Source organism: Patella vulgata, chromosome 4 (assembly GCF_932274485.2).
Source record: "Patella vulgata chromosome 4, xgPatVulg1.2, whole genome shotgun sequence".
NCBI classification, from domain to species: Eukaryota; Metazoa; Mollusca; class Gastropoda; family Patellidae; genus Patella; species Patella vulgata.
The window spans coordinates 19,314,487-19,336,027 of NC_065882.2; the positions used below are offsets into that span (position 1 = coordinate 19,314,487).

General features: G+C 36.7%; 1 protein-coding gene across 3 annotated transcripts in view; it reads left to right on the forward strand.

Annotated features, from left to right (window-relative positions):
• The first annotated feature begins 4,002 nt into the window (after positions 1–4,002).
• Positions 4,003–21,541, forward strand: part of LOC126818937 (orexin receptor type 2) — a 115,062-nt gene continuing 97,523 nt past the window's right edge. For all 3 annotated transcript variants that reach the window (XM_050546637.1, XM_050546638.1, XM_050546639.1), the window contains exon 1: positions 4,003–4,578. In XM_050546637.1, the coding sequence (XP_050402594.1) occupies positions 4,231–4,578 (348 nt within the window). In that variant the 5' untranslated portion in view covers positions 4,003–4,230. The remainder of the gene's footprint in view (positions 4,579–21,541) is intronic.

Below are 21,541 nucleotides of genomic sequence, written 5' to 3' on the forward strand. Positions count from 1 at the left end.
TGCAAAACGGGGCGGTGCGAACAACTATATTAAAAATGATAATTACATTTACATCCTTCAGGTTACCGGCCTACGTCTGGATTCTTATATAAAGGGTCGATCTGGACTATATTTTGGAGAATAAAACTGCTTAATTTTGTGTTAAAAGCCATTAAAATCTTCTACCTTTGAACCGAGCAACTAACTCAATATACATGATACGTTTTCATCTTAAACCCTTCGTTTATTATATAAAAACAGGAACAGCATGGTTTGGCTGAACCCCACCCCCAACCCTTTTGAAAAATCGGGTATCTAACCTTGTGATCAGCCTCGTTTTTGGAACTCAAGACAAACGTGTCATTTTGTTTTTACCACGTTACAACTTGGCAAAATTATGGCAAAAATTTTAATACGTTTTTGCCACGTTTGGACAAAAATGCCGAACGAGGCATTCTGAGGTTTATAGTGTCTGAGAGAGTTCTGTCTAAATAAATGCAAGGCATTTCATTTATTTCCAACCCACTTTCATTTCATTCCATAAATCTACAAAAATATATATTACAGTCAGACGTTATATGCATTACAATAAGCATATTAGCGTTAAGAGATTAAGAGAAGAATTATGTCGTTAATTCCACTCGAAAACACACGGGTATTGTGCGATGTATATTTAGAGCGCTAGACCAAAAGGTCCATTCATGACTAATGGCAATGCCCCCGACAGACCGGAGTGGCATCCTTACTGCGCTGCTGCGACCGTACAGCGAAAGAAAATTCACAAGGTCGCCGGCAAACTTGAACACAAATTTGAAAAAAGTCGTGTTCTTACAGCTTTTTGGGTCAGATCGCAGAACCCTGGCGTTTGTTTTGTACGTGCTCAAAACAAACGCCGTGACTCGGCGATCATTGGCGACCACGGAGACCACAACACGATATCTGGCGTTTCCACCACGCTTTTGCCACGCTTATGGCGATCTTGACACGCTATGCGACCATTTTCCGTCGCCGTAGCGTCGCAGTAAGGAGGCCACCCCGGTCTGACGGGGGTATAAGCAGTCACACTGCTAAATACGTTCGCGAGTCACTCGACACCATCGCAGTCCTTAGGGTATTTAAACATTGTACATTTCCATGTTAGGCTTTCATTGTGATAAACAAGTGGTATTTCTCATTACTATAGTATATTTATATGAACTACTACACCGGAGGTTACACACTGATCAGCAGTGAATTTTCGCTAAGCCGCTACAATCACTGATAAGGATGACATCGATGCGACTTAATGAGTCCCAAATATTAACATTTTTCTTCCGTCAAATTAAATTCTAAAACATTTTTTTCATTTATTAGAAAAATAAATAAAGACGTTTGAATTATCTGTAGGTAAAAATCATTTCCTATTTAGTGTAAATGGGTATTAAAATAAGTAATATTAGAATATCTCTGTGAAACAGAGAGAGAGAGAGAGAGAGAGAGAGAGAGAAATGGGGTTTAACGTCCACTCGACACAAACTAGGTCATTTCGGGACTAACATATGGTTTAATTTTATTTCAATAATTCGCTTGCGCGTAGGGGTCTTTAGCAGTGGGAGGAAACCGGAGGACCCGGAGAAAACCCACGAGGTTGGACAGGCGACCCTACTCCTTGCCACGTACAACCGGGAATTCGAAACCATGCCAGTCGACTCTGTGAAACAGATTGCGGAGGTTACTACACACATGTACGGTAATAATATACATGTGCATTAGGTAATATGATATATTAGATTTTATCAGCTGATCTAACACAGTTTTATATTAGGTAAACGTCTTCTTTCTTAATACTGTTCTTGACAGGCCATGCGTTTTGTAAAAGTATACTTTTTATATACTGGAGGTCTAATAAACATATCAAACACGTTAGCATAATTATTTCTTTGTTCATTGCATCACTGATCCCATAAAGGGCTAAGATTACATAGTATGTCAAAACTGTATAAAAAAAACACGAAGACAATATTCTAAAATATACATAATATTATTAAATATTTAAACGCAATCACTTGAGACTAGATTGAAAAATTTCTCTTGTCTGGTGCGTGTGAGATACGGAATTCGGGATATTTAACTTCGATCTCAAGGGACTATATTCATATTTTCATTCCTTTAATTATTCATTTTCCGTTCTGGGTGGGTGTTGGAGCGGTGGGGTGACAATGGGCTGGGTGCGCTTTAGATCAAAATGAAATGTCTGCCGCTGCTGGAAAGGGACCCAAGGCTATTTGAATTTTTTCACCAGTCAGAAGATTCACATTCAGACACGACATTGCGGCTACCGAAATTAATTGCGTTCAATATTTGTTTGTTTTCCACAACTTAGCTAAAAGGCCTTTGACGCCGTGAATGAAAAGATGCTACAGGCAACTCGGCGAGTTCCCAAGCTTAATGTCAACCCATTGGTATGTGTATGGGTTTCTTTAATTAATAAAGGCGTCTTATTTATACGCGTATAGAAAGACATACAGAAATAAGATACTTAAATGTTTCATTGGTACACGTGCGATGAGTGGATAGCTCTGCTTAATGGTGGAATTACATGTATTTGAATCATCGATTAGTTTGACCATCAAAACCTTATCGTGTTGTTTTATTTCTACATTATAATGAATGGAACTTTATCAGCAATAAATCTATCCATCAAATGGTTTCTCTATTATTTAAAAGAGAATGTTGCTCGCCATCAATTATATACATGTCATACATAAAATGGGGTTTAACATCCTACTTTTCTGCACCGAACGGGCCTCAGTGCGATATGAGGAAAATTTTTGGCCGGACAGTGGCGCTACCCTCGTGGCTTCTTTACGTTGCACGCCAATGTGTACGCGGGACATCGGTTTTTAGTCCCACCCTAACAACTAAACAAGGACTTGTAAAATGAAAATTATAACAATTTATTAGTTGGAGCCCAAATATCAACTCCAAAATCCAATTGCAACACCAGAAAAGGCGGGAAAATATGGGATGGAAAGACAGTCAGTGAATCACCTCCTTGGACTACGTTACTTTTGATTAATTGGAGCTGTCCTGAAACCATAATTCTTACCTGTGTTATAAAATAAAATCGTATAGTATCATTATTTATAAAGTAAAATCTAGTACAAAATATTATTTATTACACTGTGCAATATAACAAATTCCAAATCCATAGCAACCGGGGTTCATAATCCAGCATGCACTTATCTTTGTTCAGCTATATTTTTGTAACACCTTTGACGTGTTCTTGATATCGATATAATAAAAGCAAATTCATTCGTCTTAACTAAGCACGTATTTCAGAGAGGGAGAGAAATGGGGTTTAACGTCCACTCGACGCAAACCAGGTCATTTCGGGACTAACATATGGTTCAGTTTTATTTCAATAAGTCGCTTGCGCATTGGGGTCTTTAGCAGTGGGAGGAAACCGAAAGACCCGGAGAAAACCCAAGAAGTTGAACAGGCGACCCCACTCCTTGTGACGTACAACTGGAGAATCGTAACCACGCCAATTGACTTATAATACAGCGCGCACGCGCTAACCATTCGGTCAACCACCCCCACCCCCCACCCTCACGTATTTCAGATTCATGACATGACAATGATTAACTTATTAAAGATGCATCATGTAAGAGCTAAATCTGCTCAATGCATGTCTTTTTTTTTACTTCAAATGTTGTATAAACTATTATTTAAACATTTATGATCATGACCACCCCATATTTAATGATTTAATCTCGAATAACAAGTACCATTGTTACGATAATAAACAATCAGTCCAACATATTGTCAAAACTCCAAACATTATTCATTTTGCATCATCTATTTTTGAATTATTATAACAAGAACGGTCAGCTTTGTATCTAAATCTTACACAATGTACCTTTAATAAGCAGCTTAACAGTACTACTATTTCACCCGAGTAGCTTTAAACGATCGCTATGCTGCCATTACCTTTTGCTGAATCGATTGGCAATGTAGACGATATCTTTATTGCAACAGCTCTGTCGAAGCTATGTTATAACTAATATCGCGAGCGTATACAGAGTTGCGAGCGTCGGATAAGTGCGCCAATGTGGAAGTTTTCTAACAAATTATAAAATCACGAAATATGGATATAATTTAAATTTCCGAGGCTTTTACTTTGGAAAATTCCTTACAAAAAAGTTGCCAAAAGTTTACCGCCTTTTTATTCATTACAAACTCTAAAACAAATAGAAATTTTGACTTAGAATGGAACTCGTTTATAAAGGTAATCAAACGAATAGCGGAAACAAAACATTAAACGACACCTTAGAATTTAATTTGGAGGCTGAAGTTTCAGACACACGTTTTTATGAATGGATTTTAATATGTCTTTCTGTTATTGTTTTTGTGATGGGTTTGGTAGGAAATGCCTTAGTTTGGTTTTCCGTGTGGAGAAATCCACGCATGAGATCCCCAACAAATATATTTTTAGTGAATCTGGCTCTAGCCGACTTTTTGGTGATTTTGATTTGCTTACCACCCACCGTTATAGCCGATTATATGGGAATGTGGATATTAGGCACTGCGATGTGTAAAGTTATATCGTATTTACAGGTAAGTTTTTTTTTATAAATCAATTGAAATGAAATGGGGTTTAACGTCCTCCTTTTCTGTACCAACCGCGTAAATAAAGATGGGCATACCCAATGTAGTGTGCTATGAGGGAAATTTTGCCCTGACAGCGGCACTACGGTCTACTCTTATAACAAATTCCAAGTCAAGGGTTATTTTACGTGTACACGGGACCTAGGTTATTTGTCCCATCCCAACGACTAGACACTCCTTCCTGCAACACTGACAGGGGGGATTTTTTCGTTCGTCCAAAACAGGGAACGGACCCGAGACATCCTTGTTAATCACTATAAGACACCGCGGCTCCCAAGTCATTATCTAAACAGTAAACGAATGAATGAAATGGCGTTTACCGTCCCACTTTTCTGTACAAGTAACGTCTAACGGTTTAATCCAGGACACATTTCAGGTGGTAGCCCTTTCTCAACTGGTTACATAAAATACTTGCGGGAGTTGGCTCAGGGAAGATTGGCATTTTCCAGACTGGTTTCTTGTCAGTGGTGCAGGACAGGATTCCTGGCAAGGAATAGTGTGCAGTCTTGGACGAGAATCCGTGAACTCTTGTACACGCTGCCTTGCACGTAAAATGAAAGGTTGGGGAAAATGCCAGCCAAAATTAGCCCGGTTGATGTAGAAATTTAGGACGTTAAACCCCATTTATTTCATTTCTAATGTGCTTGAGGATTCATTTTGGGGAATTGTTCGGTCATACCGCAAGGCTATTACTAAGATCAATTCCAAATTCCGTAAAAGTCACGCGCCGTAAATACACAAAAAAATAATAACTAAGGTATATGACCCAATTTTAATTAGACTTCGCAAAGTTACACTATGATCGCATTGTTGTTTTAACTTTTTCAGAAAGAAATATTTTTATGCGGATGTATTTCTGAATAACATCACGCTGAAAATAACTATACACATCTGGTTATAAAACATAGACGCTCACCAGAAACAAAGTAGCCCATACTAGTTCTAAAATCGTTTTATTAACACGAAGGCGCAGTTATTGACCGTAACGGATTAAACTAGGTCGTTTTAGACGACTTCGTTGGAATCCGGTTCATTCTCACCCAGCTCAAAACTTAAATAATCATGTTAGCGTGACTAAGGTGTTAATTGGAATTTCTAAAGAAGGATTAGCTGTAGTCTGTTTCACATTGGGCACTGTTTATTTCATTAGGTTAAACCTAATAGTAAAACAAAATCACTTGATAATGTTTTATTCAACATTTATTATAATAAAACATGTTTATTTTAACACTTTTAATATAAATGGAAAAACGTAATATAAAAAATAAATAACTAAATAGCACTATGAAATGAGCATCAACATTAAAAATATATATTTCATATGGGCAAGTAAACATTTCATACTTTTTACACTAAATGGACAAGATGAGATACCGCATCTACATAAAGCATGATGTCTCTTTGACCATTTCGGAACTGATCTGTCAATGCTTGAAGTCTCTCTTCTAGTTCACGGTAGGCTTTCTTCTTTGGCCTAGAAATGCCGTTAGCACTGAGCTGTACAATTCTTATTTTGATTCATTACTTTGTAAAAAATCACTCATTAAACACAGTTCACATGACACTTATTAAACACAGTTCACATCCATATATGGTTAATCCATATCTAATTAGGTGAACACATTTCAGCTACAGACCATAATCCCCCAGCCCTAAACCCTTAATCCCCTTAATCAATATTTTGAGCTGGATGAGAACACCCCGGGACTCCAGCATCTAGAGATTAAAATGGATTAAAATCGTAACAATGGTGTTATAGATCGTTAAGATAAGAATTTACACTTTCATAATCCCCAATGTAACTAATTAACCAACATTTTAGCATCATTTTTGGCATAAGAAATGAAAACATAACTACACTATAACAAAAATTATATTAATTTCGCCAAATAAGACACCTTGTCTAAATACTCGACCGAAGTCAATTCCTCTTCCTCGTATCTTCCTTTAAATTCCTGGAGCTGGCTTTGGATTTGAGCATATTTATATCTCTTCCTTGGTGGTTAATATTTTGTTCTTGTTGTAAAAATGTGATCATTTCAAAACCATTCGGATGGGCTTTTCCAACTAGCTTCTTGATTCTTGCATGCCATCCTACCAGAGTGTTGTTGGTTCAGAGTGAACATAAATTCATAAAATCTTTAACACCGTTAATTGGGTCCTAAAAGCAACATGCCTCTCTTCAAACGAAAGCCGACAAGTCGATATCTGCGCCTTCACGGGAAGGATTAATTTTGGTCACGCTCTGTAACTGCGCCTTCGTGGGAATACACCCTAAAATCCACTGTCAATACATCCGGCTCGGCAAGTTTTAAAAGTAATGTCACGATGAACTCTGACCTCCTCTTTATCAGTCAAACTATGAAAGGAAAGACAACTATACGCAAAGTGTATTCTAACTTTACGATGTGACAATTTTGAAAATTGATAGGGTTCTTTCTCTGCAATCCCACAGGATATTTGAGAATTCAATCATCCGATCGAAAAGTTCAAAAAACCTCACGAAGTCAGAAACAAAAAGTCAGAAACAAAAAGTCCTGGGGCCTGTTTCACGAAATTTTAACTAAGATAAAATCCAAATTTTAGTAATTGGATTGGATAATATTAGATTGATTTTAGTGCTTAGCCAATCAAAATTGAAGTATCTACTAAAATTTGGATTTTATCTTTAGTTAAAATTTCGTGAAACAGGGCCCAGACCTTTGTCTTTTATCTGAATTTCTGGTTGATGCTTAATGTATGCTTCCACAGTATTGATGCCGCAGACAATTTCCTCTATAGCATTTCTAATCCCCGTCTGCATTAGGCCAGTTGGTGCAGAAAAGTAGGACGTCAAACCCATTTCATTTCAGTTTTGCATTCACAAACTATAAAAGTCAAACTATGGCCGGAAATATAACTGTGGTCTGTATGGCGTTCACAACTATGGGTGGAATAACTCTGCTACGTGCGATCGAAAATGTCGATATAGGACTCTGTGACACTATGGGGACAGATGATCGTCTAGAACCTGCTTGGACTTCACGTTATTGGATCAATTATCTCAATCATCAATTAATTGACTCTGGGACACCGCACCGTTTATGTTGTTACTAAGTTTATCTAACGAATACCGAAAAATACAAAGGTTACATACACGAAACTACAATATCTATGATAGTTACTTTTCGAGTTATTAAAATCTCCACGGTCTGAGTTTAATATCCTTTCTAACTCAGACCTAACGGCTTGAACGTGGCAAGAGCCACATACTTCTTGTTAGTTCTACATAAGGTTCGCGCTAGGATGATGTGTTCGCCCTAGCCTCTAAGCCGAGGAGGCTATAGGTATGTTCCCCTTGAGCTCCGAATGATTGTCTGAGCGTAAATCAAATCCGCTCTTTCCTATATAGAAAATGTAACGCGTCATCTATTAGGGCGGGGCAATTACCATTTTTGGGTAAGTGTTTCATATAGACACCGTTTAACGTCAAGCTTATTTTATTTCATTGGACTAATCCGTGCACGAGATGACTGGACGATAGTACCCTACTTTCCAGAAATGGGTACTGACATAAGTGTCTGTGAGTTAGTCTAAGTCTAGACTCTAAGTTAGTAGTAGGATAATGCAAGCTACTTCATTACCCTAGTTTTCGTCACACATCATGTAGGTAAAGATTTCTATATTAAACAGAACACTTTTCTTAGACCTAAAATAACCCTATAGTGTTATAACTCTTCCTTATAACAAATGGACAATACCTGGATTTTTTTACCTTTAAAGTGATAACGGACTTTCATAAGCTCCACCCAAACCACACGACAATTTGTACAGCTCGTGATTTGGCAGATGGCTTGTCAGATTTGTCTCAGACTTTTCTACACGTTTTTTTTTATTTTGTCGTTAGTAAATCTGCTATAACTAAATACTTCCACATTGTTGTGTAGGATATGTTTTCTTTGTTCATTACAAATGGCACAACTCGTGTACTAATTATAAGATTTTCATTGTGTCTTAAATTTTGTATATTAGGATCCTATATTTCACGCAAAGATAACAACATTAATATTGATTGAAATTGACCAATATTGGAATCTAATTTGTGTTTTTTTATTTCGAATAATATGGAAAATATTGAGTTATTGGTTTATCCCCTTTAACATGTTCGATGCCGTCTAGCTTAGTCAAGTTGCGGTCATGAACGGCTGATTCCGGTCAAAAAATAACTCCCCACGAGAAGAGAGCGGGGAGTAGTGTGAGCAACAATAAGAATCTGAATGATGCTACCACCACAGGGTAAAATTCATTAAATATATAGACAGCTGATAACATATGTGTGTACATAAAACTGATTATCTATCTTCTCAACCAAGATACCAAACGAGGGTGGGATTTTATATTTATTTATTTTTTCTAGATCATTGATAACCTTTAGTATCTGCAAATTATTTTTGCAAAACAAACGTTATTATTTGTTTTGTCTTTGTATTTCTTAAAATCAGTTTCAATTGATCATGCTTTTAGTATGATCTAAAAGAGATGTCTAAAATGAACAAAATAACCTGGATATCAATCTCATTAAAGTATAGATCCTATTTAGTTTCATTTTTTAAAGTTCAAAATTACGATTTACTTGTCTTTACTACACGAGGATCTGTAAAATTTGTTAAATAGGCCTAAGCCGCGTTCTGGTTGATGTAGGGGATTAGCCAATCATGGTCTGTTGCGTCGAGTTTTTAGCGTGCGGTGTGTGGAACTGTGGGTAGACTAGTCTGGGACACCCAGAATATCGTAGTGGTCAGCGTACGGGGGTGTGGGCAATTTGACGAAATTGTACAGGAAAATCAACTACATGAAATAAAACTCCCGGTTACGCATGGGCAATGAAACAGTTTTCTTTTATCTGAAGTCAAGAAAGAGTTCAACCCTTATTATAGACAAACATGAGAGAAATTTTGAACAGGCAATGCAGATAGATTTTTCTGAAATGACAATTCTTAAATTAATTTCATGGGCGTCGACATCTTGTTTACAACCGGTCAGATCTTAATGTATTGGAGGCCATCGAAAGTAAAGAAACCAAACGAAATATAGATTGCCTGTTAAAACGTGTTGAAAGTCTCAATTTGTTATCAGTATGTGATCACCATGCTAAATACTTGTTTTCTTCGTTGGGTGGTCTGAAGCGATTGTTTTTAATTATAAGGTCTGTCGTAGACTCAATAAGCTTAGTTTCGATCTCAGACTGGTCTGTCAATGTAATGCCGTTTATTTTATAGACTAAGTTATCTGTTTAATTTTACCCTGATTACATGTGAAGAGTATTGTCTACAACTACAACGTGCAAGGGGATTTATCTTAAGGACATTACAAAAATATGTTACCTTCATTCCATTCCATTCCTTCCAAAACTGCGTAAGGCAGTCGGATGTATTATTTCGTTTCGGTTTTGCCTACACCAGCAAAATGATTTGAATAAAGAACTAAACAATTATTCTTTATATAACATCACATTTCAATTATGTTCTAACGGAAAGTACATTTCATTGTTGATTGATTGCCGTTTAGTATATAAAACGTACTTTGTTATATCTGTAAGTTCAGAATGATTAATGGCCTTTTTGTGTAATAATGATCAATACGCTAGAATAATCTAAAGGGCATTACTGAAGCATCCATTAGCACTTCATAAGAAGGTTTATATATTTTTCCCATTAAAAAGATCCTTGCAATTTGTAAGCGCCTTCTTGATACTCCGCCCGAAAATACTATAAAGAATTAGACACTTCGATTTGGGATATCGATAGTGGTCATTATATAATGTAGGAAAATGCGTCCCCTTAAATATCACTGGTTTTATTACCGATTTTATATACTCTGTACATTATTATACTTGAAATACTAGGCCACTATAAATGTTTTAATACAAATAACGAAATGAATTGTGTGTGTGTGTGGGGGGGGGGTAATTTGATGTTTTGAGTTGAGTAAGGCTAAGCCGATGTCGAGAGGAACGAACTCAATAAGCTAGAAAAAACCTCGGTATTTTGTCGGCTTAGATATCTGTGAGAGCTTGGTGGGAACCTTCTTGGTCTTCCGTTAGATATACGGCCATGTTCGCTATTGATACATTTTTATGGGTGCACTTACGGTTTTCATTTGAAGGTAAAGCAGATATCAGAAGAATTGCATTATCTATTTTAGGTAAATCACTACTGACATGTGATCCACTCAAATGTGAAAGGTGTGTGTGTGTGTGTGAGGGGGGGGGGGGGGTCTGGGTATGGAATTTACTATTGCCGACATGGACTGACAAGAACATGTGTCGAGAAAGCCTGAAATATCCTAAGGAGTGACACAGAAAGCTATGTTTTAGATATGCACATCCTACACATTAAATCTAAAATTTAAATGATTTCATTAAAAGTTATGAATTGTAGGAAGTAAAGAATACATTGGATAAACTATTTATAGACTCCAGAAAACAGGTATAACTGTATGTTAGGTACAATATATATTTTTTTCTTATCAGTTACATGACATATCAATCGATCATACGGTTATCTGTGGGTTTAGTTTATCCAATGTAAGATTTAGTTCTTCCTCTTCCCTGTTGGGAGCTCAGTGAGTAATACGTTGGCTCGCTAACCTTGTTCGATCCTAGTGTTGGCCGAGAAAACTCATCGGAATTTTCTGGCGTGGTTCCCCCTTATCACCCGGTTTAGTATCGAACAACGGGTATAGTCGTGGGGTGGGACAAAACACAAAGGTTCTGTGTACACATTGGCGTGCACGTAAAAGAACCCTTGGTAGTTTGAATACGATATAAAAATAGACGATAGCACCGCTGGCCGGGCAAAGTTTTCCCCACAGCACACTGTATGGCGTATGTCCGTCTTCATTAGCCTAGTCGGAGAACGTTTCACCCCATTTCATTTCTTCCTTGATGGTATTAGGTCCCTCTGTCAAAATTTCAATTATCCAAAATTTTTCTCAATTTGGATGAAATCATATAAATGTTAGAGATGACGTGTTAAAATATTATAGCATATATTTTCTTGTTGGGGACCTTTAGCGAAACGTTAAGTGCTATGGTATGTTATTAGTTAGACCCCAAATTTACAGTTATGAAAATCGGATCGTGGTTGACTACCTTGATCTGATTCCCGTATGCTTTTTAGTTTTACAACTGATCATTCGTTCTGTGTATTCAAATATTTCGCTGCCTCAAAATTGCAATGCAAGATTGCTGCAAGAATAAAATATTGCAAGAAAATCGTTAGTGTAATTCAGTAACATATCTCTTACTGTTCCTGTAATCGGAAACATTTTAAGACGACACTACGATCACTCACAGAATCTCCGTTATTCTCCAGTAATTGACTTTGATATATTTTCTTTCATTTTTTTGTTACAGTTCAGTTACTGACAGTCGTACAAGTATAGAATTTTAACCAGCCTGGTAATCGCTTGTATGTCGAAATGCATTTGTTAAAATACAAATCATTCAAGATATATTATCTACGAGTTAAATCTTCCCATTGTCGGTCTCTCTTTTGGCCTGAAATGTTACATAAATTATTAATTATTAATTTATTCACATGACAAGCCCATATCCAATGGATTGAAACACGATCGCCTTGTAATGATTAAATTTAGAACTGGATAATCGAGACTTTGTTTATTAAGGCAACAATGGTAGCAATGGAAATCCAGTCCTCGCTAGTCTTATGAAAACTTCAAATACTGATAACTTCGCTTAAAATAAAGCAATTTGGCTGAAATATTTTTCTATATTTTTCTTGTTTATTATCTTTTTTTAAATTATTAAAGCGAGAACTGCCAGCTCTTTATTTAAATCTTACATAATGTATCTGTAATAGCCATAAGCGCTTTTAATGTGGAATGGCATAATGTGCTACAGGTTTTTCCCAGTCTGCATAGTGATATCAAGTTTAAAAACTGACAAAAATAAACAATTGCTACTATAAATTGAAAATAATAGTCCCACCTGAACACGAACAACGTCGATATAAAGGGTGGGAGTGCCTAACCGTGTGTTATAGATTATAGGGTCTGTTATTGAGTCATGTGTCAGGGTTTCGATCCCACACTTGTATGTAACAAGGAGCAGTGTCGCCTACCTCACCCATGGATTTTCCCCGGTACTTCCGATTCCCCCCCCCACCCCACTGCCAAACACAGCTATGCGCAAGCAAATTATTTACATAAAACTGAACCATATGTTAGTCCTCAATTGGCCTAGTTTGTATAGAGTAAACGTTAAACCCTTTCGCCTATGTAAAAAAAATGTCCACAAATAATCACGATGCGCCATTTACATTATTCGCTTTTATCAAATTTCTCACGGCTTAATCCACACTAATATGTACTCAGATTGATTATTTAATATTTAATTAAAGATACATTATGGGGGATTAGATACAGAGCTGGCAGTTCTCACTGTATTAGTTAAAACTAGATAATGTAAAGGAAATTTGCTGAAAATTTCAGTCAAATTGATCCACTCTGAACCGGGATTTTAGCGATTGAATTTTCGGCCTAGCCTCGATCATCATTACTAAAGTCAGTACGATAAAAAACTTAGTCTCGATTATCCACTTCATGATTAAACATGAATGGAAGTCGAACAGCAAATTGGATACAAATCCAATAAACATCGCAGGCTAGCGATGACACCGAGAGTTGATTATGGTCTGGATAAGTTAATTAATGTCTAATTAATAATTTGGATAACATTTCTGGCCCAAAAGAAAGACCTGAAATAGGCAGATTTAACCCTTGCATAATGTATGTTTAAGAAAACAAAATAAAAATACTAACACTAGATAATGCCCCGGCTTGGATTCTATCGGATTTTAAAAAAGCTCTACTAATAAATTTTCAGTGTAGGATAAAGCAAGAGTCTGACGTTATGCTGGGGAAAGAAAGACTTCGAAGACTATACGTTGTTGTTTGAGACTGTGAAAGGATATCTGACAATTCATAAAAAAAATTGACTGTCACTACAGTCAGTTATATAGAGGGATATAGATGTTTTCCTTTTGCGTTCGTCACTTCCGATTGTTGAAGCATTGATTACGCATCTATCATAGCAATGATCTCTGTGATAAAATTATATTTGGAACGTGTTTAACCAGTTCTATCACATATAATGACTGGCGCCAATATTGTCCTTTGATATATTTTTTATTAACATTAATATAATAGACTTTCAAATAATATTGCAAACAATGGATTCGTTTGTACCCGGTTTATCAATAAATTAGTATTGATATGGAGAATGTAATGGTAAACGGGCGATACTTAAACAACAGATGGTTATTGGTATATAGTTATAGACGATCTTTGATCTAACAATATTACACATTCTCAGTAAACCTCGCTCCAGTCACAATGTTTAACCAAAAACAAGTTTTAAAGCTTTCCTATGGATTTACTAACTATGAACAAGCGAAAAAAAGAAACAATTGGTTATTCAAGACACTAGTTAATATTTATTAGTCCGTAAACTTTACAGGAAACATGTCTCAAAAAAATTACTTGAGGAAATTTATAGCAAGAACAATGAGTATCAATTTTCATTATGTAAGTTACAAATAAAATAAGGACATAATTACATGAGGCAATTTAAAGCAAGTACAATAACTATCAATTTCCCATATCTTTATTTTACTTTTGACACAATTTCCTAGCGTGATTTACCCCTGTCCGTGGTGGAAAGCAGAGGGTATGGCAAGGAACATCGTCTAGTCGTTCCGATGGGACGAACAAACCGAGGTTACGAGTAAAACTTGATGTGCACGTAAAAAAATCCATGACATGGAACTCAAATGCTGCCAGGGCAAAATTTCCCCCATAGTACACTGTATCGCGTATTTTCGTCTTCACTAGACGGATCAGAGCTGAAATGTAGGTAGTTAACACCATTTCATTCATTCGGGGGTATTTTTTGTCGTTTAAAACCAAAGTAAATTTTGATGATATCCGCCAAATTTCCGAACGGGTTACTCGATTTTCTCATTCGAAAAATAATGACCAATAGATATCTAACAACTCGACGTCAATCGTCGTGTGTTTGTGGATGTTTCGATGATACCGGAATTTCTCAGTATAACACATATTGTATGAGTTCCTTTCCCACTGATCTGCTTTGTTATTTTGATTTAGCTATCGAAATATAATTTTTTCATTGAAGTCGGCTTCTTTACTAGTTTCAGTTTTCACTTCCTGTGTCGACAATAGAACATTATCTACAAGGTGAATTATCAGCACATACAAGCAAATGAACTCATCAATTTTTGACACAAAACAATGAAAAGTCTAGCCATGTTAGGCTTATAGAATTCCAAATCAATTTATGTAGTCCTATGTGGAATGAAACAGTAATGAGTCTAACCCTTTCCGTCGCCTGACTGTTATTCATTTTTAACCCCAGAATTGTGTCACTATTTTTATTTATGTCTATTCATGAATTATTCTTTTTTAATTATTAAAAATGTAATCTCCAATAACACTAAATTACTACAGTATTTTGGAAAAAAACAATTATTCATAGTAAAAGGCAGACTACCGTGTTTTTTTGGGGGGTTGGGGGGTGGGGGTTGTTTTTTTTCCTTACTTTTGGGCAAGATTTTGACTGGTTCCTAGTCCATGACAAAACTAGTGTATCTCATGATACTGTTACACTCTGCTCGGTTAGTCTTGCCAAACCAGTTTAATTGTTACTGGGGGTAACTTTGACTTTGATAAGGGGCAAAGTTCATGATAGCCACATTCATCATTTTATTAAAAAAAAGAAAATGGAACGTTTCACATTAGCCCCAATTCGTCACTTTGTTAGATCAAAAAAGATTGTGTTATCATGGACAGCTTGGTATATGACTCTAATCATATACGTCATATAGGGTTAGACAGTTTTGATATACATGTACAGTACCCAATCCTAGCCACCCCCATACCATTCGTTTTCTCATAAACTGAATTTTTAATTATTGGTTATTGGAGGCTAGTCCAATGTCTGTTTCAAATTCACACACTCTTGAAAGGGTAACTGTTTTCTGGAAATATTATAAGTGGATACAAATAGTTCTTTTTAATAATGAAAGAGAATTCTAAATGTTCCAATTTTAGAATTTGAAAGGGTAACTGTTTTCTGGAAATATTATAAGTGGACAGATAGTTCTTTTTAATAATGAGAGATAATTCTAAATGTTCGAATTTTAGATTAGCCATAACACGAAATTTACCCGAAACTACCTTGAAATGGCATTCGCAATGAACAAAATAAACTTATACATAAATAGGTAAGTAATTACATTCATTAAACTGTGGCTATTTAAATCGCAATTTACTAATATTGAGTAAATTAATCCGAAGACAACTTAAAAACGCCCCCCCCCCCATTCCATCTTCCTTTATTCCATGAACTATTCTCTTTAGGTTGTTGCCAATGCGGAAGAAAGACATGCTAATATCATATTCGCCACCTAACTAACATAGACAACCTGAAAATTAAAAGGACACAGCTCATCAATTACTCCAACGCCGTTACAAGGGCCAAAGCTATTTTTACCCCCCCCCCCCTTTTGTTGACTTTTTGGTGTAGAATTGAAGAAAAGGGTTTTCTCTCAATATTAATGAGTGACATAAATGTAAGCGAATGTTAAGATTGTCAGAGTTCTAAGATATTATCTCGATTCGTGACTAATAAACACGTTCCAGTGTGTGAATTACAATAAAAACGTTAATTGGTAATCGATTCAGGTTAAAGTTTGCGACACGGCCTGATAACAAAAACACAATAAAGTAAGTAGTAAGCACCCTGCCCTAGAATAAAATATTGATGAAGCACTTTAAAGGAAGTCCAGCGTGGTACACTGTCGCTATCAATTCAGTTTAAATCATGACTTTTCATGAAAAACAAAGTTCATAAAATATGGAACACAAAACTTCTGTATTAAAAATCCATCTCTGAAACAATGTCATAGTACGCCTATCTTTACCAAATTAAACATTCTACTCCTACTTGGCACAACTCACATTATGTAAATCCATATTCTGAATTAAAAATCCATCTTTCCATAATTGTCATAGTATTTTAACAAAGAAACAAATTTAATCAAAAACCAGTCCAAAATCTTATGAAATCTGTTTCATAGTGAAATAATTAACAATTTGGCATCTCCACCATGTTAGGTCGGGGTTGTTGTAAAAGCACTGAAGCACACAATACTGTTTAGAGTAATACCCTTCATTGTAAGTGAGTATATTAGTAATCAGAAACGATTACTGACTACTGTGCCCACCAACGCTGTCAAGGGCTCTTTTACGCGCATGCTAATTTTGTTCTGTCCTATCCGAATGTTGACGCTGTTTCTTACCAGGCCATCATTCCTGCACCACTGACAAGGGAAACCACACCTTTATTAAACGAAAGAAAGTATGAATAATATACGGACGACTTTATCCAGCTTTAATCTATAATGTAGGAATCTGTGAACTAGTTTGGCGGAGTTTACATAATACCACTTCTTGTTTATTGTATCACTGTTATCAAATATAGACTACTCATTAATATGCCCCACGAATCTTAACTAAACCTTTGAACATATTGATCAATCGCTAATGCACTTCGGAATTATAATAGCTGCCTAATTTACCCTTAAGCACACATCCTTTCCCTTTGTCGGTTTGCATTTGGATATAATTTAAAAGAGAGGGAATCTTTCCTAAGGAAATAACATTCTCTTAGAACTTATTAAAAACTCGGTATGTTCATCTATATCAATATTTTTTTCTTATATGGAATTTGAACTACAAACAGACAAAGACAATACATCTAAAACATATTATGAAAATTTAAATTACAAGAAATCAGGGAAATCAAAGACTATTTCGACTCTGTATTTTTTATATTCCGTATTTTATGCTTTGTCGGGTTTTAAACCATTAAACGAAAAAAAACGGTTTTATTTTCAATTTTAAGTGCGGTCTGAGCTTTGCAGACACATTGCGTAATCAATCTTGATCTCTTTTTTTTAATACAACTAACCCTCGATCTCCATGACAATAAAAAGGGCAACACTTCTTTCAAGACCAACGTGTATATGTCATCATCGGACATGGCACTTCATAGACATACAATGATTAATAAAATTTATGGAGTGTTAATGGTCTCAAATCATTGTCAGTAATACGTTATTGAAATAGATACTACTATCTTAAAGTAGAAGAAAGTGGTTCTAAAAGCATATACAAATGTTATGTGAATGTATGTTAAGTAATTTATATTCATTTTAAAAAAGAAATATTGTTTTTTTCTAATCAGTTATGTTCAATGAAATACGTGATCAGTTCAAATTGAACGACAGTCGCTTACACCTGCTTAGTCCATTCTAGACATTTTTATTATTATTTTGTCGTTTGTGAATCACACTTTACTAATTATTTCCACATTGTCTTGTATGTTTTATTTGTTCATTACAAAATGACACCGGAAACCATAGGGTACACGACTCGTGTAATGATTATAAAAAGTTAATTGTTGGATGTTAGATTCCTATATTTTCACGGCAAGATAACATCAATATGATGGTGGTTTATTCCCGGATATGACGACATAATTTTCAATTTCAATATAGTAAATCCCCGTGGATTGATCATTGATAGAAACCAATGTAATAAGTCGGCTCCCTAATCTGGAATTCCCGCCTTCGATTCCGGTGTTAGCCGAGAAAGGTCATCTTTTTTTTCGGCATGGTCCCGCCTGGTCAGTCGTGTAGGACGGAAGGTCCGGCAAGGGACAATGTATAGTCGTTCGGATGGACGAATAACCGAGGTCCCGTGTAGTCCACGTAAAAGAACCATTGGCAGTCGGGAATGGAAATAAGAGTAGGCCAGATCTCCGCTGTGCGAGCCAAATTTACTTCATTGCATACTGCATGATGTATGCCTTTTTCATTAGTCCAGGCGGAGCAGAAAAGTAATTTCAGAAAGCAACTAATCGGGCGTGTACTCAGACTGATGATTGTAATTTGACCACTTAGTAAAGCCTTGTAATATACCCCTTCACAGGAGAATGCTATACATGTATATTACTGTTCTATATGTAGCGACATTGCTGGTCATGACATTTGATACCACATTCCAGTATCTTATTTTATCTGGCCAGACCATTTCCTGTTGATACCATCGATTTTAATACTAAATTAAACTACTTGTTAGGATTGATTCAAGGGTCACGTGCTTTTGTTTCTTGAAGTCGTCTGGAATATCGATTCAGTACATTTGATAGTACTTTTATTGTTTATTAATGTCAATGTCTTTTGTGGTGTGTCTGGTCCGCACGTTTGTCTTCTGGGTTTTGGTTTATTTATGGGTGGTGTGGTTCTCCTGCATAAGTAGCGCCAAGAAAAGATTTGTGGCATCATTACAACTTTTGATCTGGCACCATTACCACTTTTGATCTGGCACCATTAAGTGATATTTTAGAAGAACTAGCAGACATAAACCCAAATCTTACCGGTCGTTAAACACCCAAAAGGAATTAGCACATTGATTCATTTCCTTTTTCTGGTAACTATATCTGGAAATTAATAACGAGGGGCCTTAAGTATCGAATTAAGAACTCTCCATTATCACATAAAATTGTATAACATTACTAATTACAGCCTAACTAACAGCTTCTTGGTTGAAAAAATACATGGAGCGTCAAACGTGTCACCAAACTGGACCATACTGGATCGACAATAACTGGGTCATACAATAAGGGCAAAATAACTGGTGTATTTGTGACAAATAAGTTTCAAGCTTTTCGAAAAGCGTACTTTGCTTTCTTTGTGTGGCATGGCATGTTTTGGGTTGATGTTGGACCAAGCTATCCAAAAATGTCTGGGTTCAAATTTCTCCGACTCCTTGACCTCTCTGGAGGTGAGGGGTGGGGGGGGGTGAAATCAGAATCCCCCTGACCGAGGCTATGCCAATGTCCGCCAATAATGGTTAAATTTTCATGATCTGTGTTTTTTCATCATGCCGACCCCATCTATTGTAAGTAGTTTTCATTTACTTCCTGTACAAATTTCCGGTATCAAACTCGGATCGAATTCAGCCAATATTCTTTAGATTTTCATGATCTGAAGTTCATTCTGGGGGGTTTTCATCATGCCGACCCCATTCTAGAGTTCAAATTTTCCCACCCCTTGACACCTCCGGGAGGGCCCTTTTTTTGATACCAGACCCTTCTAACCTAGTCGTACATGGCTGTCTCCGCCAATAATGGCAGTGGTTGGATTTTCATGATCTGAAGTTCATTCTAGGCTTTGTCATCATGCCAACTCCATCTATAATACACTTAAAGCGAATGGAAGTAGTTTCTATTGAATTCCGATGGGGAATACCGAATTTAGGTCTTTCAGCCTAGAGAAATCTAACACGCAGTACTACTTTTTGTGGCTTCTAAAGCATGGTAAAATGATTCGTGCGGTCCCTTTTGGGTGATTTTAATGTTTAGTCATGAGATCCAAGACACTTTGACATTTGTAGCAAGCAAACAAGTTATCAAAAACAAAAAGAATCTTAAAAAGTCAGAAGTCACCAGAAACGAAACAAAAAAATCCTACATTTGAATGTTTAGTCATGAGATTCAAGACACTTTGACATTTGTAACAAGCAAACAAGTTATCAAAAACAAAAAAAATCTTAAAAAGTCAGAAGTCACTAGAAAGGGAACAAAAAAATCCTACATTGCCGTTCACTACATCAGTAACCATTCATCATCCTCGTCCTCCTGCACATCCCTGATCATATTGGTAAAGACCCTATCTAAACACGTCTACAAGGTAGACCATTTTTGCGGCAACTGCATAGTCCCGTGATGCCAGTTTTACAACCACATTTTGTGAGTTCAATTACAGCACGAGGGGCAGACAAATCAAGATTCGGCACAGGAACATAAATGCCTCTTTCCAACTGACAGCCGCTTTCGTGAAATGGCAAGAAGTTTCAGGATCTGGTTAGGTACGATTTGTTGCGTATCGCGGCATACTTTGCCCCTGTGATATAATGCAGCACGAGTCGGTGGCACTATCTCTCCTTGCAAGTTTTTTGGACCAGATGAGGATGTCACCATTCAACAGCTTATTTGAGATGACACTTTCGCCAAGCGACTTGACACAGATGATAACAGGGTCATCACCATCAAGCTTCAATGATGCACTAACCCATGTTTTCTGTGTGATGCCCACAAATTTACCTCTCCAATCAGCACCAGAGAAGTTGTGAAGTCTAATCAGCCTTTGACACTTGTTACTTCTAATGACACACGCTCGATCACATCTATCTCTAGATCTCTGTATTTCGCGGCCTTCTCAGTTACAAATACCGGGACGACCCTGTGAGACAAGGTCCAGGAGAATTGTGAGGGCATCAGTGTCAAGTGATCAAACACACACTTCCGGCTAGACACTCAGCTATAGATGCTATGAACTCTGTGTGTTGTAGCCTGTGCTGTATCAAACAGGATAGCATATGCTGTTGAAGGTGCAAAGGCTCAACCAGTGTCGAGGCCTGATTGTATTTCACAACTCCCCGCTGCTGACTGGGGAGGTAAGTTTGTTGGCATCGCAAAGAAAATATGGATTATTGTCTATACCTTAAGCTTGATGGTGACGATCCTATAATCAACTGTTTCAGGAACTTTTCGAAGGCGTGATCATTACTAAGCTTGTGAATTACACAGTCGTACATGACCAAACCCCCGAGCCTTCCTGCCACTGAACAAACTGGTTGGCAGTTGGACAAAGGCATTTATGTTCCTGTTCATAGTCTTACTCTGCCTGACCCACGTGCTTTAACTCAACTCACAGAATGCAGTTGTAAAACAGGATGAACGGGGCGGGACAGTTGCCGGAAT